At 40.9% G+C, this 24,420-nt stretch overlaps 1 protein-coding gene across 1 annotated transcript in view; it reads left to right on the forward strand.

The window, feature by feature from the left end:
• st14 (ST14 transmembrane serine protease matriptase) overlaps positions 1–16,484 on the forward strand; it is a 71,837-nt gene extending 55,353 nt beyond the window's left edge. The window contains exons 16-19 of the mRNA XM_072690952.1: positions 751–931; positions 6,520–6,791; positions 9,122–9,258; positions 14,479–16,484. Of these exons, the coding sequence (XP_072547053.1) occupies positions 751–931; positions 6,520–6,791; positions 9,122–9,258; positions 14,479–14,640 (752 nt within the window). The 3' untranslated portion in view covers positions 14,641–16,484. The remainder of the gene's footprint in view (positions 1–750; positions 932–6,519; positions 6,792–9,121; positions 9,259–14,478) is intronic.
• The last annotated feature ends 7,936 nt before the right edge of the window (positions 16,485–24,420 follow it).

The following is a 24,420-nucleotide window of genomic DNA, read 5'->3' on the forward strand; positions in this document are numbered from 1 at the left end:
GTGTGTGATAATGTGTTTACTGAACTCCCAAAGAGTCTGACTGGAGCTGGACTACTGCACTACAGTATCTGCAGTTAATCTGATCAATTAATCAGTTTTTAATCAATAAACAGGGTTCTTTACGGGTTCTTTAGGAGAAGCAGTGGTTCTATAGAGAAGCTTTACCACTCTTAGAACCATTAAGATTTTAAGGACTACTGGGTTGAAGGTTCCTCAGGTTTTATAGATGGATATTTATAGAACCTTTTAATAAATAACCACCAAAAGGGGTTCTGTTTTATCAGCATCAGCAGATATTTACTTCATGTCATGCGAAAACCTTGTATCTCAAATTTCAGCTTTACAGGAGAAGAAAAATACCTTAGTAGCTTTCAGTGGAACAATTTGAATCCATGTCATTTTTGAGCATTTCTATTGGTCCGTTCCTCATGCAATTTGGACACAATGTAAGGAGCACCTGCTGGATTCACCAAACATCCAAAAGACTTTTTATTTTTTATATAATTAGTGATTAAAAAAAGGTTGAAAAAAAGGACAATATGCTTGGAACATCAGATATCAGCATCAGCTCACAATTGCCATAATCTGTGCATCCCTATTTCCTTGTTACTTCTTAGCTACATTAGCCTCACAGCTAATAGAAGTTTAGGAATAAATAATAAATAAAATAATTGATATATTAATATTTATTAATAATTTATTGATTTATGTTTACCACACAGTTCCTTTCACTCCTTTTTTCTCTTTCAGATTGTGGAGAGCGACCTTATAAACACAACCGCATCGTTGGTGGGCAGAACGCTGACGTTGGAGAATGGCCCTGGCAGGTCAGTCTCCACTACGGGACCAACGGACACACGTGTGGCGCCTCCATCATCTCCAACAAATGGCTCCTGTCCGCAGCCCACTGTTTCGCCAGCTTAGACCCTTCGTGAGTAACTTTTCAGAAAGTGTTTATGAACCTTTTTAGAGCCTGTGTGTAAACCCACACTTAAGTTCATCACTCTTATGCAACTGTATTAACATCATAGGCCCTAAAACAGAACCCTGTGGGGCTCCACGGGGCGTTGTTTCTGCATTAGGATTAATAGGGTAGAACCTAGGGTTCAGCTGCTTTCACAGACACCTCTTTAATGGGATCTATGACACAGGCGTTCATTTTTGTTGTGCTCAGCCCAGTAACCAGCAAGGCCCACAAGCAGAATCACTGAAGTTCTGGTTCTCTAAAAACCAAAGTGCTAAAAACAAGGATCTTGGTGTGTTAGGAAAACCACTTTTGGTTCTCTAAATAACATTTAAAAGTTTAAAGAACCTAGAAGAGATATTCTGGAAAGCACCCACTGTGTTGATGGTTGGTGCTTCATCCAATACTTTTGTAGGGGATGATGAGGTGAGGTGGTGATCATCATCCAACATCCTGACTTCTGTTACACTCTTTTCACTGAGTGCAATCAAATCCTCACAGCAATGCTGCTCCAAAATCTAATAAAAAGCCTTCTTCCCTGGACAGTAGAGAGAGTTACTTCAAGAAAATTAATTTTTTTTTAATGCCCTTGATTTTTAAAGAAACAATGAATGAGCAGGCGTCCCAATACTTTTGTCCATATCGATTAGATGAGTTTAAAAAGCAGAGGAGCAAAACTCAGAGAGACAGAGTGGTCATGTAAAAATCAGTCCATGCACTGATACATTAACACACACACACACACACACACACACACACACATACACACACACACACCTAGAACACACATACACACAACCAGTAGTGAACAGAAATAATGCCAGACAAGAATGTAAGACGTGATGCGCTCTTTACATGTGCGTTCTCGAGCATGCTGTTCTGAGCTTTGTCCAGTAGGTGGAGCACTGGCCACACACTCCAGCAGTGTTTTCCAGTCTTGATCCCCTGCACCCCTCCAGTGCACATTTCAGTGTTTTTCTCTGCTCCCAGCACACCTGACTCAACTCATCAGCTAATTACCCAGGCTGCGGTAATGAGTGTGTTACAGCAGGGAAAATGTGCACAGCGCTGAAGTGTGACAGTCGCTCTCTTTATTCCTGTACGGTCACACCGCAGGTCTCGCAGAATAGCGCAGCCGGTGCAGTAGATGGATGCATTGCAGTTATACGCTGTTACAGTGTGTGTGTGTGTGTGTGTGTGTATATATTTATCACATGTTAGAGCTGGATATGGTTTTAAGGAGTAGGTGTCTTCCAGTGTAACCTCATCTGCCCTGTACTGTCCAACAGCAGTAACAGCTGTACTGAAGGGCAGTATTCATAAGGCTACAACATACCTACATAAGCCTTTCATGACTGCTGACGTAAACGTACGTAAGGCTTGTTCTAACAAACTGCAGTTGTTTTAACCTCTGGGATGAATGACCTTTAATTTGATGGGCTAAGCCTTTTGAACCCCCTATGTAGGTTTATGTCAGTCATGAAGGGCTTATGTAGGTCTTGTGTAGCCTTATGAGCCAAATCTGAACTTCAGTAAAGCTTTACGATTGAGTACCAGGCTATAGTTCGTTTAGATTCTCCTAGAATGTTCGTGCATGTGTAAAGTGTTCTAGAATGTTCTTTCATGTTCAAACTGTTCTAGAATGTTCTTTCATGTTGAGAGAAAATATGGTCTTTTCTAACATTACTTTCATGTGGTTTCAACTTGTTATCAAATGATTATCTTATTTCTAACAATGTTCAAACTGTTCTGGAATGTTCTTTTATGTTCAAACTGTTCTAAAATATTCTCGCATATTTAAACTGTTCTGGAATGTTCAAACTGTTCTGGAATGTTCTCGCATATTTAAAATGTTCTGGAATGTTCAAACTGTTCTGGAATGTTTTTCATGTTCAAACTGTTCAAGAATGTTTTCTCTCATTTTAAAATGTTCTGGAATGTTCAGACTGTTCTAGAATGTTATTGCATATTTAAAGTGTATTGGAATGTTCTTGCATGTTTAAACTGTTCTAGAATGTTCCCTCCTTGAATTCTTGCCCTCCATTGCACTGTTCTTAAATGCCCCTGCCAGTTTGCACTGTTGTAGAATGCTCTGGTGTTGGTTCTTTCACACTATTCTCCCGTAATCAAACTGTTCTAGAATGCTCTGGTTCTTTCACACTATTCTCCCGTAATCAAACTGTTCTAGAATGCTCTGATTCTTTCACACTGTTCTCCCATAATCAAACTGTTCTAGAATGCTCTGGTTCTTTCACACTGTTCTCCCGTAATCAAACTGTTCTAGAATGCTCTGGTTCTTTCACACTGTTCTCCCATAATCAAACTGTTCTAGAATGCTCTGGTTCTTTCACACTGTTCTCCCATAATCAAACTGTTCTAGAATGCTCTGGTTCTTTCACACTGTTCTCCCATAATCAAACTGTTCTAGAATGCTCTGGTTCTTTCACACTATTCTCCCGTAATCAAACTGTTCTAGAATGCTCTGGTTCTTTCACACTGTTCTCCCATAATCAAACTGTTCTAGAATGTTCTGGTTCTTTCACACTGTTCTCCCATAATCAAACTGTTCTAGAATGCTCTGGTTCTTTCACACTGTTCTCCCATAATCAAACTGTTCTAGAATGCTCTGGTTCTTTCCCACTATTCTCCCGTAATCAAACTGTTTTAGAATGCTCTGGTTCTTTCACACTGTTCTCCCATAATCAAACTGTTCTAGAATGCTCTGGTTCTTTCACACTATTCTCCCGTAATCAAACTGTTCTAGAATGTTCTGGTTCTTTCACACTGTTCTCCCATAATCAGACTGTTCTAGAATGTTCCCACTTATCCATTCTGTGCTCTCTCTCCTTTGCACTGTTGTACAACGCTCTTACCCATTCACACTGTTCTAGAATGTTTCCTCCTTGAAAGCTTGCCCTCCCTTGCACTGTTCTAAAATGCCCCTGCCTGTTGCCACTGTTCTAGGAATGTCCTTGCTCATTCACACTGTTTGGGTGTTCTAGAATGTTCCCACTTATCAATGCTGTTGAATGCTCTCTCCTTCACATTGTTCTAGAAAGCCCTAGGTTACAAGAGTGTCCTTTCCTTTTAGACTGTTCTCCTTCCTTCACATTCTTCTAGAATGAACCATACCTGCTATGCATCTGTGTGATTAATACTGATCTAGAATGTTCTGCTTTATTCAGTCTGATCTGAAATGTTCTCCCTTATTGAAACAGTTTTAGAGTGTTCTCCCACATTCAAACTGTTCTAGAATCTTCCCAGGCATCCCAGCAATGCCCTGGCTCATATACGTTGTTCTAGAATGCTCTCTCTTCTTCACACTGTTCTAGAATGCTCTCTCTTCTTCACACTGTTCTAGAATGCTCTCTCTCTTCTTCACACTGTTCTAGAATGCTCTCTCTTCTTCACACTGTTCTAGAATGCTCTCTCTCTTCTTCACACTGTTCTAGAATGCTCTCTCTTCTTCACACTGTTCAAGAATGCTCTCTCTTCTTCACACTGTTCTAGAATGCTCTCTCTTCTTCACACTGTTCAAGAATGCTCTCTCTTCTTCACACTGTTCTAAAATGCTCTCTCTTCTTCACACTGTTCAAGAATGCTCTCTCTTTTACACTGTTCTAAAACATTCTAAAACAAATGTTCTAAAATGCCGTGGCTCATATACGTTGTTCTAGAATGCTCTCTCTTTCACACTGTTCTAAAATGCCCTGGCTCATATACACTGTTCTAAAATGCTCTCTCTTCTTCACACTGTTCTAGAATGCTCTCTCTTCTTCACACTGTTCTAGAATGCTCTCTCTCTCCTTCACACTGTTCTAGAATGCCCTGGCTCATATACACTGTTCTAAAATGCTCTCTCTTCTTCACACTGTTCAAGAATGCTCTCTCTTTTACACTGTTCTAAAACATTCTAAAACAAATGTTCTAAAATGCCCTGGCTCATATACGTTGTTCTAGAATGCTCTCTCCTTCATACTGTTCTAGAATGCCCTGACTCATATATATTGTTCTAGAATGCTCTCTCCTTCACACTGTTCTAGAATGCTCTGTCTCCTTCACACTGTTCTAGAATGCTCTGTCTTCGTCACACTGTTCTAGAATGCTCTCTTTCACACTGTTCCAAAATGCCCTGGCTCATATACATTGTTCTAGAATGCTCTCTCTTTCACACTGTTCTAGAATGCCCTGGCTCATATACACTGTTCTAGAATGCCCTCTTCACACTGTTCTAGAATGCCCTGGCTCAGTTAAACTGTTCAACAGTGTTCTAGAATGCTCTTATTTACACTGTTCTAGAATGCTCTCTCACCTTCACACTGTTCTAGAATGCTCTCTCTCTCCTTCACACTGTTCTAGAATGCCCTGGCTCATATACACTGTTCTAAAATGCTCTCTCTTCTTCACACTGTTCAAGAATGCTCTCTCTTTTACACTGTTCTAAAACATTCTAAAACAAATGTTCTAAAATGCCCTGGCTCATATACGTTGTTCTAGAATGCTCTCTCCTTCACACTGTTCTAGAATGCCCTGACTCATATATATTGTTCTAGAATGCTCTCTCCTTCACACTGTTCTAGAATGCTCTGTCTCCTTCACACTGTTCTAGAATGCTCTGTCTTCGTCACACTGTTCTAGAATGCTCTCTTTCACACTGTTCCAAAATGCCCTGGCTCATATACATTGTTCTAGAATGCTCTCTCCTTCACACTGTTCTAGAATGCTCTGTCTCCTTCACACTGTTCTAGAATGCTCTGTCTTCGTCACACTGTTCTAGAATGCTCTCTTTCACACTGTTCCAAAATGCCCTGGCTCATATACATTGTTCTAGAATGCTCTCTCTTTCACACTGTTCTAGAATGCCCTGGCTCATATACACTGTTCTAGAATGCCCTCTTCACACTGTTCTAGAATGCCCTGGCTCAGTTAAACTGTTCAACAGTGTTCTAGAATGCTCTTATTTACACTGTTCTAGAATGCTCTCTCACCTTCACACTGTTCTAGAATGCTCTTATTTACTCTGTTCTAGAATGCTCTCTCACCTTCACACTGTTCTAGAATGCCCTGGCTCATTCACACTGTTCAACAGTGTTCTAATATAAGATGTTCTAGAATGCCCCAGTTCATTCGCACTGTTCTAGATTGTTCTCCCAATTCAAACTCTTCTATGATGATCTGCTTCCTTCACATCCTTCTCCTTCCTTTAGATGTTCTCCCCTGCCCTGTTCACTTTTGTAGAATGCTCTATGCAAAGTGTTCTCAAACGTTCTCCTTCCCTCATTTTGTTTTAAAATCTTCTTGCCCATTAACACTGTTCTACAGTGCTCTCCCTCATCCACACTGATCTAGAACTTCCTCCATCATGGTTCTGTACAGTTTACACTGGTTTAATTGGTTAATGGGTTCTTTCTTGGTGTGTGTTGGGTTGGAGTGATCTGGTGTTCCAGGTCTCGTTAATCCCCTCGTTTTCTTTTCTCTTGCTCAGTTCATTTCTTCTTCCTTCACCTCATCCGCCCTCTAATGATAACCGGTTCTGCTGACCCGTCCGTTTGCAGATACCGCGACACGTCCAGCTGGCAGACATACAGCGGAATGCAGGACCAGGAGAAAGACGACTCTAACGTTCAGATGAGGGACGTGAAGACCATCATCACCCACCAGGACTACAACTCCATGACCCAGGATAACGACATCGCCCTGCTGGAGCTGAAGGAGCCGCTGGTGTTCTCCAGCACCATCCACCCTATCTGCCTTCCAGCCAGTTCACACGTCTTCCCCCCTGGAATGCCCTGCTGGGTCACGGGCTGGGGGGCTCTCAGAGAGGGAGGTAAGAGGGGACACACTACTGCCACTATTGTCTGCCCATCTTTCACCCCACTCTCCTTATTTCTCTATTTGTTTACTTCAACGTTCTTCTTCCTTCACATTCTTCCAGAAGGTTCTGCTCTGTTCCCTGTTACAGAAGGATGCTATATCATAAATGTTCTCCCTCATTCCCCCCATAAATGTTCTTTTTGTGGTGTTTTAAAATCCACTAGCCCTGATGTTCTCACCCCTTCACATGGTTCTAGGATATGTTCTCCTTTCACACTGTTCTAGAATGCTGTAGTTCAAGGATATTTATTAAAACTCTGTAAGGTCCAAGATTTCCTCAAGCCAAGGTCTAGCCACAGCCAATGCTAGACAGTAGTACATATTACCGGTGAGTGGTGGCTCATTGATGAGGGGTTGTGGGTTCGATACCCGGGCTGAGCAAGCTGCCTGGCATGTGGGCTCACTGTCACTGTTTGTGTGCCCTGAATATGTCCTAGGTTTAATTAAGGTTCAGTAATGTCCAGTAAGGTCCAAACTTCCCTCAAGCCATGGTCCAGGACATCATACAGTGCTACAGCCTGTATACTGAAGTAGCCTAGTAGTAACTGCTAGACAGTAGTTAATAAGCAGTGGTGTCTCAGCAGTTCGTGGGTTGTGGGTTCGATACCTGGGCAAGCTGCCACCATAGAAAAAAAATAATAAAAATGAACCAATCACACGAACCAATCACACAACCCCACATGTGGCACCAGGAGTGGATAGCTTCCACACCTTCCACACCTTGAACAGTTAAAGTGAACCCCAGACCAGCGGTTTCAGGAGGAGCAGAGAGCGATGCTGTGGAACAGTCCCAGGCTCGAAAGCCAAGTGTCCCGAACTCCCCATTAGTGACCTCTGCTCTAGTTCATTCAATATGTTCTAGAGTGTTCCCACCTACTCCGAGAACGTTCTCCCCATTTAACCTGTTCTAGGACGTCCTTCCTCCTCACTTTCTTCTAAATCCACTAGCCCATTCACAGTTTGTGTTAAATTGATGTTCTTCGTTCACATTGTTTTAGCATGTTCTCCCCTTTCAAACTGTTCTAGAACGTTCTCCTACCTTTACATTCTTCTAAACTCAACTAGCCCATGTTTGTTTTAAATTGGTGTTCTTCATTCACACTGTTCTAGCATGTTCTCCCCATTCAAACTGTTCTAGAACATCCTTCTTCGTTCATGGTCTAAATCCACTAGCCCATTCATACAGTTTGTTTTAAATTGGTCTGCTTCGTTTACACTGTTCTAGCACATTCTCCCCATTCAAACTGTTCTAGCACGTTCTCCCCATTTAAACTGTTCTAGAACGTTCTCCCTTTTCAAAGTGTACTAAAACGTCCTCCTTCCTTCACATTCTTCTAAAATCCACTAGCCTATTCAGTTTGTTTTAAATTGATGCTCTTCGTTCACATTGTTCTAGCATGTTCTGCCCATTCAAACTGTTCTAGAACATCCTTCTAGGATGTTCTTCATGTTCTAAATACACTAGCCCATTAACATTCTTCATTCATGTTCTAAATAAACTAGCCCATTAACATTGGTGTATTCGTTCACACTGTTCTAACATGTTCTCCCTTCTCAATCTGTTCTAGAACGTTCTCCTTTCATATTCTTCTGAAATGCTCTAAATACACTAGTCCGTTCATACTGTTTGTGTTAAACTGGTCTGCTTTGTTCACACTGTTCTAGCATGTTTTCCCCATTTAAACTGTTCTAGAACATTCTCCCCAATCAAACTGTTTTAGAACGTTCTCCCCAATCAAACTGTTTTAGAACGTTCTCCCTTTTCAAACTGTTCTAGAACGTTCTCCTTCCTTCACATTCTTCTAAAATCCACTAGCCCATTCAGTTTGTTTTAAATTGGTCTTCTTTGTTCACATTGTTCTAGCATGTTCCCCCCATTCAAACTGTTCTAGAACATTCGCCCCAGTCAAACTGTTCTAGAACGTTCTCCAATTTCAAATTGTTCTAGAACGTTCTCCAATTTCAAATTGTTTTAGAACGTTCTCCTTTCTTCACGTTCTTCTGAAATGCTCTAAATCCACTAGTCCATTCACATTATTCTAGCTTGATTTCTCAATCCTCATCTCTCTCTCTCTCTCTCTCTCTCTCTCTCTCTCTCTCTCTCTTTCTCTCTCTCTGTGTTTTGAATATTAGTGATGTTGATCATTATCGCCCTGCAGTGACCTGGTCACAACTTGTTGGAGGTTGTTGGTAGAAAAAGAGGGAATGGTTAATGATGTTTACTTGTATTAGCATAATGGAACAGAAGACTAAAGAGTGTGTATGTGTGTGTGTGTTTTCCAGGACGAGCATCGCGTGTCTTGCAGAAAGCAGAGGTGAAGATCATTAATGACACTGTGTGTGATGAAGTAACGGAGGGTCAGGTGACCTCACGCATGCTGTGCAGTGGATTCCTCGCGGGAGGAGTGGATGCGTGTCAGGTACAGTGATAAACACAAACACACCTAATCCTGCTATTATTAACACTGTCTCTCAGCAGGAATACTGTAGAAGCTCCAGATCTCATCAGAACAGATGCAGGTGAACATAAATCCAGTAAAAAGGAGAAACAAGAGCTTCTCATTCTGAAGAAACTAGTGAGATCTTGTCGGTGAGCTAGTCTGAAGAACGGAGCTCGGTTCCTCCAGCTTTCTCCTGGAAGCCCTAAGCCTAATATGCTGATAGTTATGTGTGTCACCAAAGCAGCTTACTCCACAAGACCTATGAAGGTGGACTATAGTATCTAGCACCTAAACACTGGCATTAAATCCTTTAAGTTTCGTCCATCCAAGTGATGTGACCGAAAACCAAACCAGACTCATCAGACCAGGCGACCTTCTTCTGTTGCTCCACAGTCCAGCCCTTGTGTGCCCATTGTAGACACTTGGTGGACAGGGGTTAGCATAGGCACTCTGAGTGGTCTATAGCTACTATAGCAGGGGGTGCTGCAAATGCTTCTGAGACTGGAGCCATAATAGCCTTTTGGTTTGTTTGGTTCTGGTTATGATTATGGTGTGATCAGTGTTATGTACGTACTTCATCTATGAGCGGTCCTAATGTATTGGAAAAAAACATAAATTTCGAACACACGAGTAGAAGAATTTTCTAAATGTAAGTCTGCACGCAAAAAAGGTGCTTCAAAGGGTCCCTTGAGTGATACCATAGAAGATCCACTTTTGATTTTGTTCGAGTTGTTCAGGTGTGAAGAACCTTTAAATTGGTAACAGACCTTTACATCATTGAACGTCAGGTGAGCATCTGCGAGGCATCTACAATGGATCATCCAGGTGAATCCAAGTCCTTTAAATCTTGAAGAGGTTCTTCACAGGCTCAAGTGGTCCAGCGGAAGTCACGGTCACGTTCTTCTAAAATTCACTAGCCCAGTCACAGTTTGTTTTAAATTGGTGTTCTTCGTTCACATTGTTCTAGCATGTTCTCCTAATTCAAAGTGTTCTAGAACGTTCTCCTTCCTTCACATTCTTCATAAATCCACTAGCCCAGTCACAGTTTGTTTTAAATTGGTGTTCTTCGTTCACATTGTTCTAGCATGTTCTCCCCATTCAAACTGTTCTAGCATGTTCTCCCCATTCAAACTGTTCTAGCATGTTCTCCCTTTTCAAACTGTTCTAGCATGTTCTCCCCATTCAACCTGTTCTAGCATGTTCTCCCCATTCAAACTGTTCTAGAATGTTCTCCTTCCTTCACATTCTTCTAAAATCCACTAGCCCATTCAGTTTGTTTTAAAATGATGTTCTTCATTTACATTGTTCTAGCATGTTCTCCCTATTTAAACTGTTCTAGAACGTTCTACCTATTTAAACTGGTCTAGACCTAGACCTCTATGACCAGAGGATCGCTAGTTCAAATCCCAGTCATGCTGCTAGCCATCGGCAGCCGTGGGGAGAAAATTACTCAATACTCTCTCCAACTGTGGAGAAAATCTGCAGACTAGAGCCAACTAGGGTTGCAATATTTTGTGAAATGTAAAAGTTGGAGAATTCATGGGAAGTAATGGATAATTATGGGAATTAACAGTGATAAAATGGGAATATTTGAAGCTAAAGGTGAGAAACTTACATATAGTTGGTAAAAATATACTGAAGCATGATCTTGGCTAAAATAATTAGATATGATACCAAAACTGCTCCTCAATCCCGGACACATGGCACATTACACACTAAAGGGCTATTAGGACCACACCCCTGAATGCACTGTTCATCCCTCCATCACATGTACAGCCTATGTCTGGATGATTTCTAGAAACCTGACACTCCCCACTAGCTTGTGGGAAAATACCCCTTTATTAATGAATAATTAATTAGTATTCATGTTTGGTTTACAAAGAAAACTGTATGTTGATGATATGATATGATATGTGTATGATATAGTTCCTTCAAATGATCCAATATTTCCTATTAATTCCCATCGTTTCCCAAAATTCCCAAAATGTCCATGGAAAGTTTACATTTTGGAATATTGCTAAAGTTCCCATGGAAAGATACCATAGGAACCTCTATAGAGGTTCTTTACGCCAGCAGATCTCTTAGGACCAGGTTCTTTTGGAACCCAACCGTGGCATTGCTGAGAGATCGCTTCATCTCCCGCTCCCTCCCCCTTTCCCTAACTAGGACAAAAGTATTTGGACATTTTTGCCCATTTTTGCCCACCTATTGGCATCATGCTGCCTAATGCCAGGCGTGGGCTAAAGAGGGTGTATAAAGCCCCCCAGCTTTTTGCTGTGGAGCAGTGGAAGAACTGTGTTCTCTGGAATGATGGATGGTGGAGCTCCATCCAGTACTTTTGGGATGAGTTGGTGAGTTGAAGATGATGAAGATGGGATTGTGATCATCATCATTATCATCACATGTACAGCCTATGTCCGGATGAACCTGACACTCCCCACTAGCTCGCTTTATCCCCCGCTCCCTAACTAGGACAAAAGTATTGGGACACTTTTGCCCTCTTTTATCTGAGGGTGCGGTCCAAACAAGCTACGCTATATGTCCAAATGTTTGTGGACACCCTACTAATGAATGCACCCAGCTAGTTTAAGTTGCACCCATTGCTGCTGACACAGATGTGCAAATGCTCACACACACATACAGGTTCTTCACACCAACAGATCTCTGAGGACCAGGTTCTTTAGGAACCCGTCAGTGGCATTTCTGAGAGAACTATCTGAAGCACTTTAATTTCTCTCTCTCGCTTTATCTCTTGCTCGCTCCCTCCCCCTTTCCCTAACTAGCACACATACAGGAGTGTGTACATGCACGTGTGAGTAACTGGAGCGTTTTTGCTTCTCTAGTCTGCGGTGATTGGGTCCCTGGGTATCTGGCTGCTCTGTTGTGCAGAGAAAACAAATCCACGTCCGTCGGATACACCAGGGACTTTACACAGAGAGAGACAGAGAGAGAGAGAGAGTAGAAATATGATCTGCTGTAGAAAACACACTGAAACAACGCAGTGCGAGAAAACAGCACCTTTTTATATAATGGTTAGTTCTGGCAACTGTAACCTGCCCTTAACCCAACTACCCTGAGGGGGACAGTGCTGTTATTCACAGCCTAAAAAAGTGTCACAGTGACCGTGCTGTGGTCCTCTGCTGTAGGGTGAAAAAAGTGTTGGGACACCTGCTCATTGCTTACTGTTACTTCTGAAATCAAGGCTATTAAAAAGAGCTGATCCTGCTTTTGTTGGAGTAACAGTTCAGAAACATTTGGACATATAGCGTAGCTTGTTTGGTCTGGCCCTTCAGACATCAGGCAATGTACACTATGTCCAAATATTTGTGGCCACCCTTCTAGTGAAAGCATTCAGCTACATTGTTAAGGTGCATCCATTGCAAATGCACACAGCTTGTCTAGTCCCAGTAGGGCTGGATTTGTTACCAGATCAGATTCTTCTTTTTCCTTTGATGTCCCATTCGTCCCATATGTCCTGTCCATCCCGTCCGTCCCATCCGTCCCATCCTCCAGTATTGAATCAGAATATTTTGGATTGGCTTGTTGTTAAAATTCCTGCTTTGGTTGGAGTAACTGCCTCTACTGTCCAGGGAAGAAGGCTTTCTGCTAGATTTTGGAGGAACATTGCTGTGAGGGTTTGATTGATTGCACTGAGCAACGAGAGCATTAGTGAGGTCAGGATGTTGGATGATCACCACCTCACCACCACCACAAAACAAGCCCGACTAGGATTGTAGATTGAGTCTGACGTCTGAAGGGCCGGACCAAACAAGCTACGCTATATGTCCAAATGTTTGGGGACACCCCACTAATAAATGCACCCAGCTCGTTTAATTTGCAGCCATTGCTGCTGACACAGATGTGCAAATGCTCACAAACACAGCTCGACTAGTCTCTGTAGAGAAGGACTGCCAATAGAATAGGACTCTCTGGAGCAGATGACCATAAACCTATTGGCATCATGCTGCCTAATGTCAGGCATGGGCTAGAGGGGTATAAAGCCCCCCACCCCTCCCAGCTTTTAGCTGTGGAGCAGTGGAAGAACTGTGTTCTCTGGAATGATGAATGGTGGAGCTCCATCCAATACTTTTGGGATGAGTTGGTGAGTTGAAGATGGGATTGTGATCATCATCATTATCATCATCTGACAACCTGATGCTCTTGTTGCTGAAGGCAATCCAATCCTCACCACAATGCTCCTTTTTCCCTGGACAGTTGAGACAGTTACTCCAACAAAAGCAGGATCAGCTCTTTTATATTGTTGATTTTGGGGGGATATAAGCAGGTGTCCCAATACTTTTTTTTCTTCATATAGTGTGTAGATACTTCCATATATTTTAAACAAACATGAGAATATTCTTAAATATAGTTCCTTTCCATGATACTCAGTGTAGAAAGGTTTTAGTCCAAGTCATTTTGGAGCATTTCTATTGGCCCATTCATCATGAATAATTGGGAACACTGTAAAGAACAGCAGTCAAAAACCGCTAAAAGGCAAAATGTTAGATACATCCGAGACATGGATGATCCAGCGTCTTGACAGTGTATAAAAACCAGTCTGTGAGTGTGTGTGTGTGCATTCAGGCTCATACTGCAGGAGATTAATTGTTGTACCCTGGTCCCTGATATGTAAATTGTGCTGATTTCCATAATTTCTACTTCTCTCTCGCTTGTTATTCATCTTGCTTCCCCTCCTGAGCACTCCTCGTACCAGCTTCCTCTTTCTGCACCTAATCTCCTTATTTTGCTCTGCTTCTCTCAGACAGGTTTTAGCAGTTTTCTGTCTGTCTCTCTCTCTTTCGTTCCATCAGTGTCTCGCTACCTTTTTTTTTTTGTTCCTCTCTTTCCCTCCCTCCTTCCTTCCTTCCTTCTCGTTCGCTTTTATTCGCTGGCTCGTTCCCCTCTCGCGCGCTCTCTCATTTCAGTTTCCAATCCAAATATGCTTTATTGCCTCGGCTGTTTACATTGCAATATTGGCAAAGTAATTAGCGGCGAAATTGTATTACATCTAAAACAAATCATTTTGGAGTAATGGTGACGGAATGAAATGAAACAATAAATAAAGCGACTAAATTAGAAGTGTGAAATAATGGACGACAAGTGATTAGAAGAATCAAAATTAGCATGTTCGTCTTCGCCTCACCTAAGCATTCCTCCCTGTGTCCTTCTCTTTACCTCCTTCCCTTTATTCCTCTACAGGGCGACTCCGGTGGTCCTCTGGTGTGCCTCTCCGAAGCTAATATCTGGTTCCAGTCTGGAATAGTGAGCTGGGGAGAAGGTTGTGCGCGGCGGAATAAGCCTGGAGTCTACACTCGCTTAACCAAGTTCAGAGACTGGATCCGCAGGCACTCGGGAGTATAGCAGCCTCTGGACCCTTGGGACCTGGGGAGGACCCTCAGGACCGTCTCTCTACTGCCACAGCAAGACAGCCAACCATCCTCCTCGTCACTTATCGATGTCCACGCACAACGCAGGGTCCGTGTGACCCAACCGCCCAAACCCTGAATTCTCTTAGTGGTGGTATTAGTATCAGTTTCTCCCCCTTTCAACACTTTTTAACGGCACCTTCAGAAACCTCCATGCAGCTCCATGCAGGTGGTCTTTAAACCTGTATTCAGGTTGTTCTGCTAATGCGGCTTTCCTCCAGATTGGCGGCTACAGGTGTGTTCTTTCCATTTTCATGGATAAGAGTTTTGTTTTCATTTTTTTATTTTAGCAAGAATAATAAATACAGCCCGGTCCAAAAGCTGGGGCATCAACGATCATGTTGAGCTTTGAAAATGTGGGATTAAATAAATGGTCAATTCCAATACCAATCCAATACTTTTTGTTTAAAAACGACTGTAGAGTCGTAAAAGCAGTTGTTTGGGTGAGCTGGGTGGGTTCGTTTGTACATGTTTATGTGCTAAAACTACTATTAATAATTTTACTAATTATATATAATATTCTTGATATTCTAAAGTGGTGCACTAGTTACAGTCTGGTACCTATAAGAAGTTATAAGGTGCCAGAGTGTACACTATATGTCCAAATATTTGTGGCCACCCTTCTAGTTAACACATTCAGCTACATTGTTAAGGTGCATCCATTGCAAATGCACACAGCATGTCTAGTCCCAGTAGGACTGAAATTGTTACCAGATCGGATTCTTCTTTTTTCTTTGATGTCCCATTCGTCCCATATGTCCTGTCCGTCCCGTCCGTCCCGTACCCGGTATTAGATCGAATATTTTGGGTGTTAAAATTTGATAATTGTTGTTAAAGTTGGCTTTGAGCGGCTCACTGGTCTGATGATCTACCACTAGGGTCCAGGGGGCCGTGAGTTTGAATCCCCAGCCATGCCGCTTTGTCATCAGCGGTCGGAGTCTGAGAGAGCACAATTAGCCGTGCTCTCTCCGGGTGGGTAGATGGCGCTCTCTCTCCCCTTACCTTCCTAGTGTTGGGAGCATTGCTAGTGCTAGGGGGAGTTACAAACTTTTATTTTTTTTATTTTTTGGGGGGGGGACTAATTGGGAGAACACAAGAGAAAAGAATTACATAAAAATTACATTACAGAAATAATAAATACTTTCACTGGTTTGGCACACTTTAGACCGGAAGACATTCAGTGTAAATGTGCAATAACAGGCTGGTATCCCTTGGAGGTGCCTCAGTTTTGATTAATCTTTTGAAGTATGTAGGTGTAGTGATCACTATCCAAGAAACCTTTAGGCAACATGCCTGACAGGTTACCCTGGGCCTTTGAGCATTAGCCAGAACGTCATTGTTAGTGTGTTCTTGTGTTCGTCGCTGATTTCAGTTCATTTGCGCTCTCACCGTGGCCTGCTGGATCTGTAAACCTGTGTAAAACCTGTGTGTGAAAGGAAAATATTAGCTATTGTTTTTAAGTGTATGCATTAAGAAACACAGAGTATTAAAAACCTGTGAAAGGCTGTCCGGACGAGACCTGCCTCGGTTTTATATCGTAGAAATGAATTTCTAAAGATTTCTAAAGAAAAGAGTCCTTGTGGACACTTCTAAAGCCTGCCGTCATGCTGTTCTGTTCTGTACTGGTTTCTTTTCTTCGTGTGGTGGCTACGGGTAATTCTCCTCAGGTTTTCTGGAGTTTAAAGGATTTATGAATATGCCACAGGCACAAATCCAAAGTGCTTGGATTTGATATAAAATGTAGAATATGAAATATTTAATATAGAATATAAAATAAATAACTAAGCACATATATATATATATATATATATATATATATATATATATATATATATATATATATATATATATATATATATATATTTTCAGATGTAAACAAGTTTTGGAAAATATTAGAATTTTAATTTTAACACATTTTGGTAATGTTTGTTTATACCATAGAATATCATGTCAGGTTGTTTTTCTACTGTGTGTGTGTGTGTGTGTGTGTGGGTGTGTCTGTGTGTGTGTGTGTGTGTGTGTGTCTACGATTCTTCTGCTGTGTATTTCTTTCACATGGTGGCTGTGGGTGATTTGTTATCCATGAAAGTGGGAAGTGTATATATGGTGTTCTGTCTGAGCGGGATTCACGAATGCAGCACAAATCCCGAATGCTCAGGCCTCACTGATCCTGTTACATTTTTGATATAGAAATAAACAAATAAATAAATAAACATGTGTTCTGCTCGATACCGTTTGTTTTTCCCCATCTGTAAAATCTTTGTGTATATATATATATATATATATATATATATATATATATATATATATATATTTATTAATATTTTCTTATTATTTTTTTAATCATTAAAACTTGTTTTATATCATAGAAATTGCATTTGTTCAAAATTTGCACTGATATGGAAATTGTGGGCCGGTGGTGATAGGTGATACTTTATATTGACACACTAAACTAAATGAATCACTATTATCACAGATAGATCCACCATTTCTGTTTCTGTAGAGTAATAGATGCAGTAAAATGCCTAAAATGCAGATGTTTTAGTGCTGTAAACATTTCAGCATCACCTAAACACGCTGCTCTTCTGGAGTTCAGTCAACACCTCATCAGATATCAGCTTCAAATATCGGACACTTTGATTTTCATGGGTAGAGAGTGTTCAGGATTCTTCTGTTTTTTAATCTCTGATTCTGTTAAATGAGTCAAATGCAGATGTTTTCGTGTCGTAGTTCAGCATCATCCAAACAATTCTGCTCCTCTGGAGTTCAATAAACACCTCATCAGATATCAGCTTCAAATACTGGACACTTCTGACCACCTGTCCAATTTGTAAGCGTTCTCTCCTCTGTATTCTGATACGGCTGTGCATCGGTAATGGAAGTGCGTGTAAAAGCTGCTTCTGTGGACGTTTTCAGATCCAGTTTGTTGTTGTTGTTGTTTTGCTACTCTCTCCATCTTTCCTCAGTGTGTCGGCTACGGCCGATTTCCTCCAATTTTCATGGAAAAGGAGTGTTCTGTCGGAGCAAGATTCATGAATGCAGCCCTAAGGGAGCATCTCCTGAACACACACGCACACAAATTGGTTTTGGTGTCTTCAGATGTGTTTTGAACTCCAATTGTAGGCCTTTTCCCATCACTGAGGTCAGAAGCTTCAGAGCAATCTACAAATTCCAACAAAGCTGCAGTGCTCTGCTCAACCTCGTCTTCCACCTCGCGTCCGTATGATCTGAGCAGCACAGTCAAACGGGGGATTAGGATAAAAATGGGGCCATTCCGGTCGCCCGTTTGCCAAAACAACCAGGGCCAAGCCGGGTCGCCTGTTCTGCTGCATGCAAACGTCCCGGGCAATCAATGTGTCACAGCTGGTTGCCAGAGCAACGCAGCGGGAAGACGCTCTCCATCAAAGTGGTGCAGACTTACAGAGGAGTCTACATCTCTTTTCTGCTCGGAGATGAAAAGTGCCTTTCCTCTTCGCTCCTCGCACCTCCGAGCCTGCAGAGTTCCCGAGCTGTCTCAACTCCTGCAGCCTGCAGCCCTTTTACTTCTTTATTCCTATTTATCCCAGACTTATTCCCGCCATCGCCGATGTGCTCTATCCGAAAATGATGGGTTTTCCCCGACGCATTTGAAATGCTATGTGTTGGCAGTGAGCGGAAAATGCTGTAAAATACCAGCGCAGACAATCAGAACCTCTGAACTCTGTAAATGCCAGCTACCCGTTACACAGCACTCTTCAAAATAAAGGGGCTACAAAGGGTTCTTTGAGGGATTCAACAGAAGAAGCATTTTTGGTTTCCCAAAGAGCTGTGTTTGTAAAAGAGCTGGAAATGCTTGAAGAAAGGTTTGAAGAATGTCTGCCTAATCTAATCTTTTCCAATCCAATCAAATCTAATCCAATATAATCAAATGTAATCTATTCCAATATAATCAAATCTAATCCAATATAATCAAATGTAAGCTAATACAATATAATCTAATCCAACATAATCAAATCTAATCTAATACAATATAATCAAATATAATCTAATCCAATATAATCTAATCTAATCTAGTCTAATCTAATCCCATCTAATCCAATGCAATCTAATCCAATATAATCAAATGTAATCTAATCCAATATAATCTAATGTAATCTAATCCAATATAATCTAATCTAATCCAATCTAATCTAATCTAATCTAATACAATATAATCTAATCTAATCTAATCCAATATAATCTAATCCAATCTAATCTAATCTAGTCTAATCTAATCCCATCTAATCCAATGCAATCTATTCTAATCCAATGCAATCTAATCCAATCCAATATAATCTAATCTAATCCAATCTAATCCAATGCAATCTAATCTAATACAATGCAATATAATCCAATATAATCTAATCCAATGCAATATAATCCAATATAATCTAATCCAATGCAATCTAATCTAATCCAACCCAATGCAATCTATTCTAATCCAATCCAATATAATCCAATATAATCCAATACATTCTAATCCAATCCAATATAATCCAATATAATCCAATCCAATCTAATCTAATCCAATCTAATCCAATCCAATCTAATCTAGTGGATTGGTATATAGCGCTTCTTACAACTGGTGTTACAAAGCAGCTCTTCAAGAAGACCCCCGGAGAGCAAGACAAAGGCCAAAGTGGCCAGGAAAAACTCCCTCAGAGCTGGAGGAAGAAACCTTGGGAGGAACCAAGACTCACAAAGGAGACCCGACCCGTCCTCCTCTGATCAGAACTATTTACGGTACCATTGAGCTTGGAGGGGAGTGGGTGTGGCACCCCAAGCCTCACAATGGAGTTTCTCCTGCTTTGTTGGAGTAACTGTCTCTACTGTCAAGGGAAGAAGGCCTTCTACTAGATTTTGGAGGAGCATTGCTGTGAGAATTTTATTGCATTCAGCGACAAGAGCGTTAGAGAGGTCAGGACAGTTGGATGATGATCATCACCCCATCAGCCCACCTCATCCCCCCCCCAATTCCCAGCTCATCCCAAAAGTATCATCATTCCAGAGAACACAGTTCTTCCACTGCTCCACAGCTCAATGCTGGGGGGCTTTATACCCCTCTAGCCCACGCCTGGCATTGGGCAGCATGGTGCCAATAGGGTCATCCAGCCTATCTGCTCCGGAGAGTCCTATTCTATTGACAGTACTTCTCTGCAGGGACTAGACAAGTTGTGTCAGCAGCAATGGGTGCAACTTAAAGTAGCTGAATGTATTCATTTAAAGGGGTGTCCACAAACATTTGGACATGTGTGTAGATTACAAGACGAAGAAGTCGAGTCACATGATTGTTTAAGGCCCAGCTTAGGGTTACTGCCAGGTTTATGAGCTGGAGCAGGACAGTCAGCTAACCATGCTGTTCTCCTGTTGGTCGGGTTGACGTGACTTCCGTCCGAAATGACCTGGCTGTCTGAATTTGCTGCTTTGTGGAACCTCCTTTGTCTTTGTCGTTCAACACCGCTCACAGTTCATCTGCGAACTATTCCGGCCCACTGCTTTTGCATTCATGCCGCTCATTCCGTAATGATTGTCATTCCGACATCATTCAGGACACACGCCTCAGGAGTTCAGCCACAGCTTATCATGGAGAATAAATAAATGTCATCTTTGGCCTTACCCAAATGGCACAGCTCGTGGCCTTTCAGTCTGTGGTCACTGCTAAATGCTGTGTGCTAATATTTATTGCTCTGGTTAAGAAAAAATGACGGGGCTGCAGAGCAGATACACCGCCACCTAACTCTGACTGACTTCAGCTTGTAGTCGTTTCAGTACTGAATAAAAGCCAAAATGAAATGTCCGAAATGTGTAATTTGATGTAACTGTGGAACTTTTCTGGTCATTCGTCCGAACTGCTGTTATTCTTTTGCTTTTTTATTTATTTATTTATTTATTTATTTATTTTGTATTTATTTACTTTAGTTTATTTTTATTATTTTTTTTTATAAAAACTTACTCTTTAAATACTGCTCTGTTTTTAATGTTCTGTTGACTTTATTTTTATTTTATTATAATTATTTGTAAATGTTTTTACATTTTATTTTAAAAAGTTATAAAAACTTACTTTTATATGATACAGACTCTTTTTTTTTATTAAAAATGTTATATAAGTTGTATATAAAATATAAGTATGTATATAAGTTATAAAAACTTACTTTGCTATGATACATACCCTTTAAATACTGCTGTTATTTTCTGCTTTTTTATTTTATTTTATTTATTTAGTTAGGTTTTATTTTATTTCTTTTTAATTTTCTTAATTTATTTATTTTTTCAAAGTTATAAAAACTTTTTATTGACTGTTATTTTGTTATAATTATTTAACATTTTTTAAATTTCATTTTAAAAAGTTTTTTTATATTTACTTACTTTTCTATGATACAGCCTTTAAATACTGCTTTATAAAAAGTGGTGGTGTCATTATAAAACCTCAGATCTTTGAAATCCCACTTAAGATAAGATAATCCTTTATTAGTCCCACAAAAGAAGAAGAAAAACGTTCTTGTGAAACATCTTCACTTTGATGTGAAACTAATGTACATTTATCCAAATGTATGTAATTCTATTCTATTTCATTTTCGTATGTTTTTTTTTTATATTATTTTCCTAGTTTTCCTGCTACCAGTCCTTTAAGTACTGCTGCCTCTTGGAGAAGTGATTGAATGGGCGGGGCTAACCTGCTATAAGCTGAATAGGTGGATGTGCTGTATTTAAAACTAACTATGTTTACTTGCTACATCACAGGCCTTTTTGTTGTTGTTTTTTTAGTTAATAATCTCAGTTTTTTTATAATATGGGCCCTTTACGTTCTGCTGTTATTTACAAAGGGGTCTTTTTTATTGACACAATTTTTTATTTAATTCTAAAAAGTGATCAGATCTCAGTTTTGCTGCCAGTCCTTTAAGTACTGCTGCCTCTTGAAGAAGTTATTGAATGGGCGGGGCTAACTAGCAATAAGCTGAATAGGTGGATGTGCTGTATATAAATGCATTGGTTTTTGTGACATCACAAAAACAAATGATATAAAACATGTTTACATTTACATTTACATTTACGGCATTTAGCAGACGCTCTTATCCAGAGCGACTTACAAAGTGCTTTGCTATTTACCCAAGAAAACCTCAGCTAGTTAGAATAGGTTAATAATTCAAAAGATACCTCTAAGCTTAGACATTGCTAAACACAATACAATAAGGCGACCATAGAACTAATCTTCCAAGTACTCTCTGAAGAGGTGGGTCTTCAGTCTGTGTATGTTTACTTGCTACATCACAGGCCTTTATTTATTTATTTATTTATTGGAGTTAATAATGCCTCAGATTTTCATAATATGGGCCCTTTAAATATTTTTATTGACATTATTTTTTATTTCATTCTAAAAAGTGATCAGATCTCAGTTTTGAAATGCTTCTGGTCCTTAAACACTGCTGTTCCTTCACATTAGTCCGTCTGGCTCAGAAATAGTCAATAAACGCTTGGAGACGAGGCCTGATCTGAGTCTGGTCGCCTCTTGGAGAAGTTATTGAGCTTCATCTCAGGATCATGAAGCAAACCTTCCATCTAAACAAATAAAGGGGGGGGGAATGACAAACGTGGCAGAAGCATATGACACAATCACTCAGTGCTCATGAAGCAATGGTTGAAGTGTGTGTGTGTGTGTGTGTGTGTGTGAGTGTGTGTTTGAGTGATTCTTCATGAGATGTGACATTGCCCTGGGTGACAGCTGAGACAGGAGTGACAGAGATGAGATGAGCGCTTTGAAAACGTGTCAGAGTTAATTTAATGTTAGAGGCACGGCTTCAGAGTTATTCCACCATTTAAACAAGAAAAAAAATCCTTCTCCATGAGCACCAGAGAGCCGCGCAGAGCTCCGGCGTGACTGGAGTAGGCCTTGGCCATCATTGTTCAGCTCTGAATAAGTTTTGATTACAGCCACAATGGGCTGAATTTTCCCATTAACAGCAAGAATAAAGGATTAATAGCTGTGGAATGTAACGAGGTGGTGAGGAGTAGCTGAGCCTCGCTGCCATTTCTTTCTTCCTGTGAAGAAAGTCGGGTTAAAGAAGTCCAAGGTTGTGTAAAGGTTTGGGACGTGTGAATTTCAGCGCAGTACAGGATTAAGTTGCAGCACCATGAAAATAGGCCTTACTGCTCTTTTCAGCTCCTCCAGAAGCTAAAGAAGCACGAATTCACGCAAGACGAGCGAACAAGCCTCCAGTTCAAATTTGAGTTTTGCTCTAAACAAGTAAAGCTGAGAAGCTCTTTCACATATTAGTGAGCTGGGTTCCAGCAAGCAACGCACAGTACTATTCACCTAATGACCCAAAGACACAAGGGTGCCACCGCCTGGATAGGTATGTTATTGAACTTTCGCTGTTACTGTTTTTACTGGGGCTTGGAGAAGTTTACGTGACTGTACCGTGCCCAGCCTGGCTCATTTGGCCAGTGTGATCGCTCCATACTGGACCTGAGCACTGGACTGTGAACCGTGCCCGAACCGGCCTCCTCCACGTCTCCTGGTAGCGCCTTCAGCCTCTGGACACTACGCTGACGGACACAGCAAACCTTCTTGCCACAGCTCGCATTGATGTGCCATCCTGGATGAACTGCACTACCTGAGCCACCTGTTTGGGTTGTAGAGTCTGTCTTATGCTACCATGAGTGTGAAAGCACCACCAACATTCAAAAGTGATCAAAACATCAGCCAGAAAGCAGAGGTACTGAGAAGTGGTCTGTGGTCCCCACCTGCAGAACCACTCCTTTATTGAGTGTGTCTTGCTAATTGCCAATAATTTCCACCTGTTGTCTATTCCATTTGCACAACAGCATGTGAAATTGATTGTCAATCAGTTTTCTGATTGATTGTCAATCAGTATTCTTTATTCTACCATAGTGGCAATTCCAAGTGCTTTATATAAACTGAAAAATACACAGGCTAAAAGAAAATAAACATTAAAAGCATTAAAAATATTAATTAAAATAAATTATTTAATAATAAAAAAGATTCTTCTTTCCCACTGGTTTGAGCTATAACTGAGCAAAATTTGACTTCAAAGTAAGACCAACCCCTAAGACAGGGGTGGGCAATTCCGATCCTGGAGGGCCGGACTCCAGCATTGTGTTGTGCTTTTCCTGCCGAAGCACACCTGGGTCAGCTCACCTGTTAATTACCAGGTTTAGTCTGTCTCTTAGAGCAGGAAATCAATAAACTGTTATTGCTTTAAAATAATCAATATTCAGATATTATAATATTCATTACCTTTACATTTTTACCATTACAATGTTTCCCTTACCTCAGAACCACGTCTTTTGGGATTGCCAGAGTGAGCTTGCACATCCTCTGTCACATGATCTCCCAGTCAACTATAACTCAATTCATATTAAACATTAAAAACTGATGATTCTGATGAAACATCAATGATCTAACAACATCACCCTGCTATCTGGGTCATGCCTGGCAACCAGGCCTCGTGTTAGCACACCCTAAAGCTACTAAAATCAATTTTCTACCCCATGTGGAAGGCCAGTTACCCAATCCCCATTCAGGTGAACCTCCCCTATCACTAGCAATGTCCCCAAGACTAGGAGGGTGAAGACTAGCACTTGTCTCCTCTGACACATGTGAAGCCAGCCAGCGCCTCTTTTTTCGTAGCCAGTAGCCAGTGCACTCTCGGAGGAACGCACGGCTCCCCAGCTCTGA

Source organism: Salminus brasiliensis, chromosome 11 (assembly GCF_030463535.1).
Source record: "Salminus brasiliensis chromosome 11, fSalBra1.hap2, whole genome shotgun sequence".
In the NCBI taxonomy this organism is placed as follows: domain Eukaryota; kingdom Metazoa; phylum Chordata; class Actinopteri; order Characiformes; family Bryconidae; genus Salminus; species Salminus brasiliensis.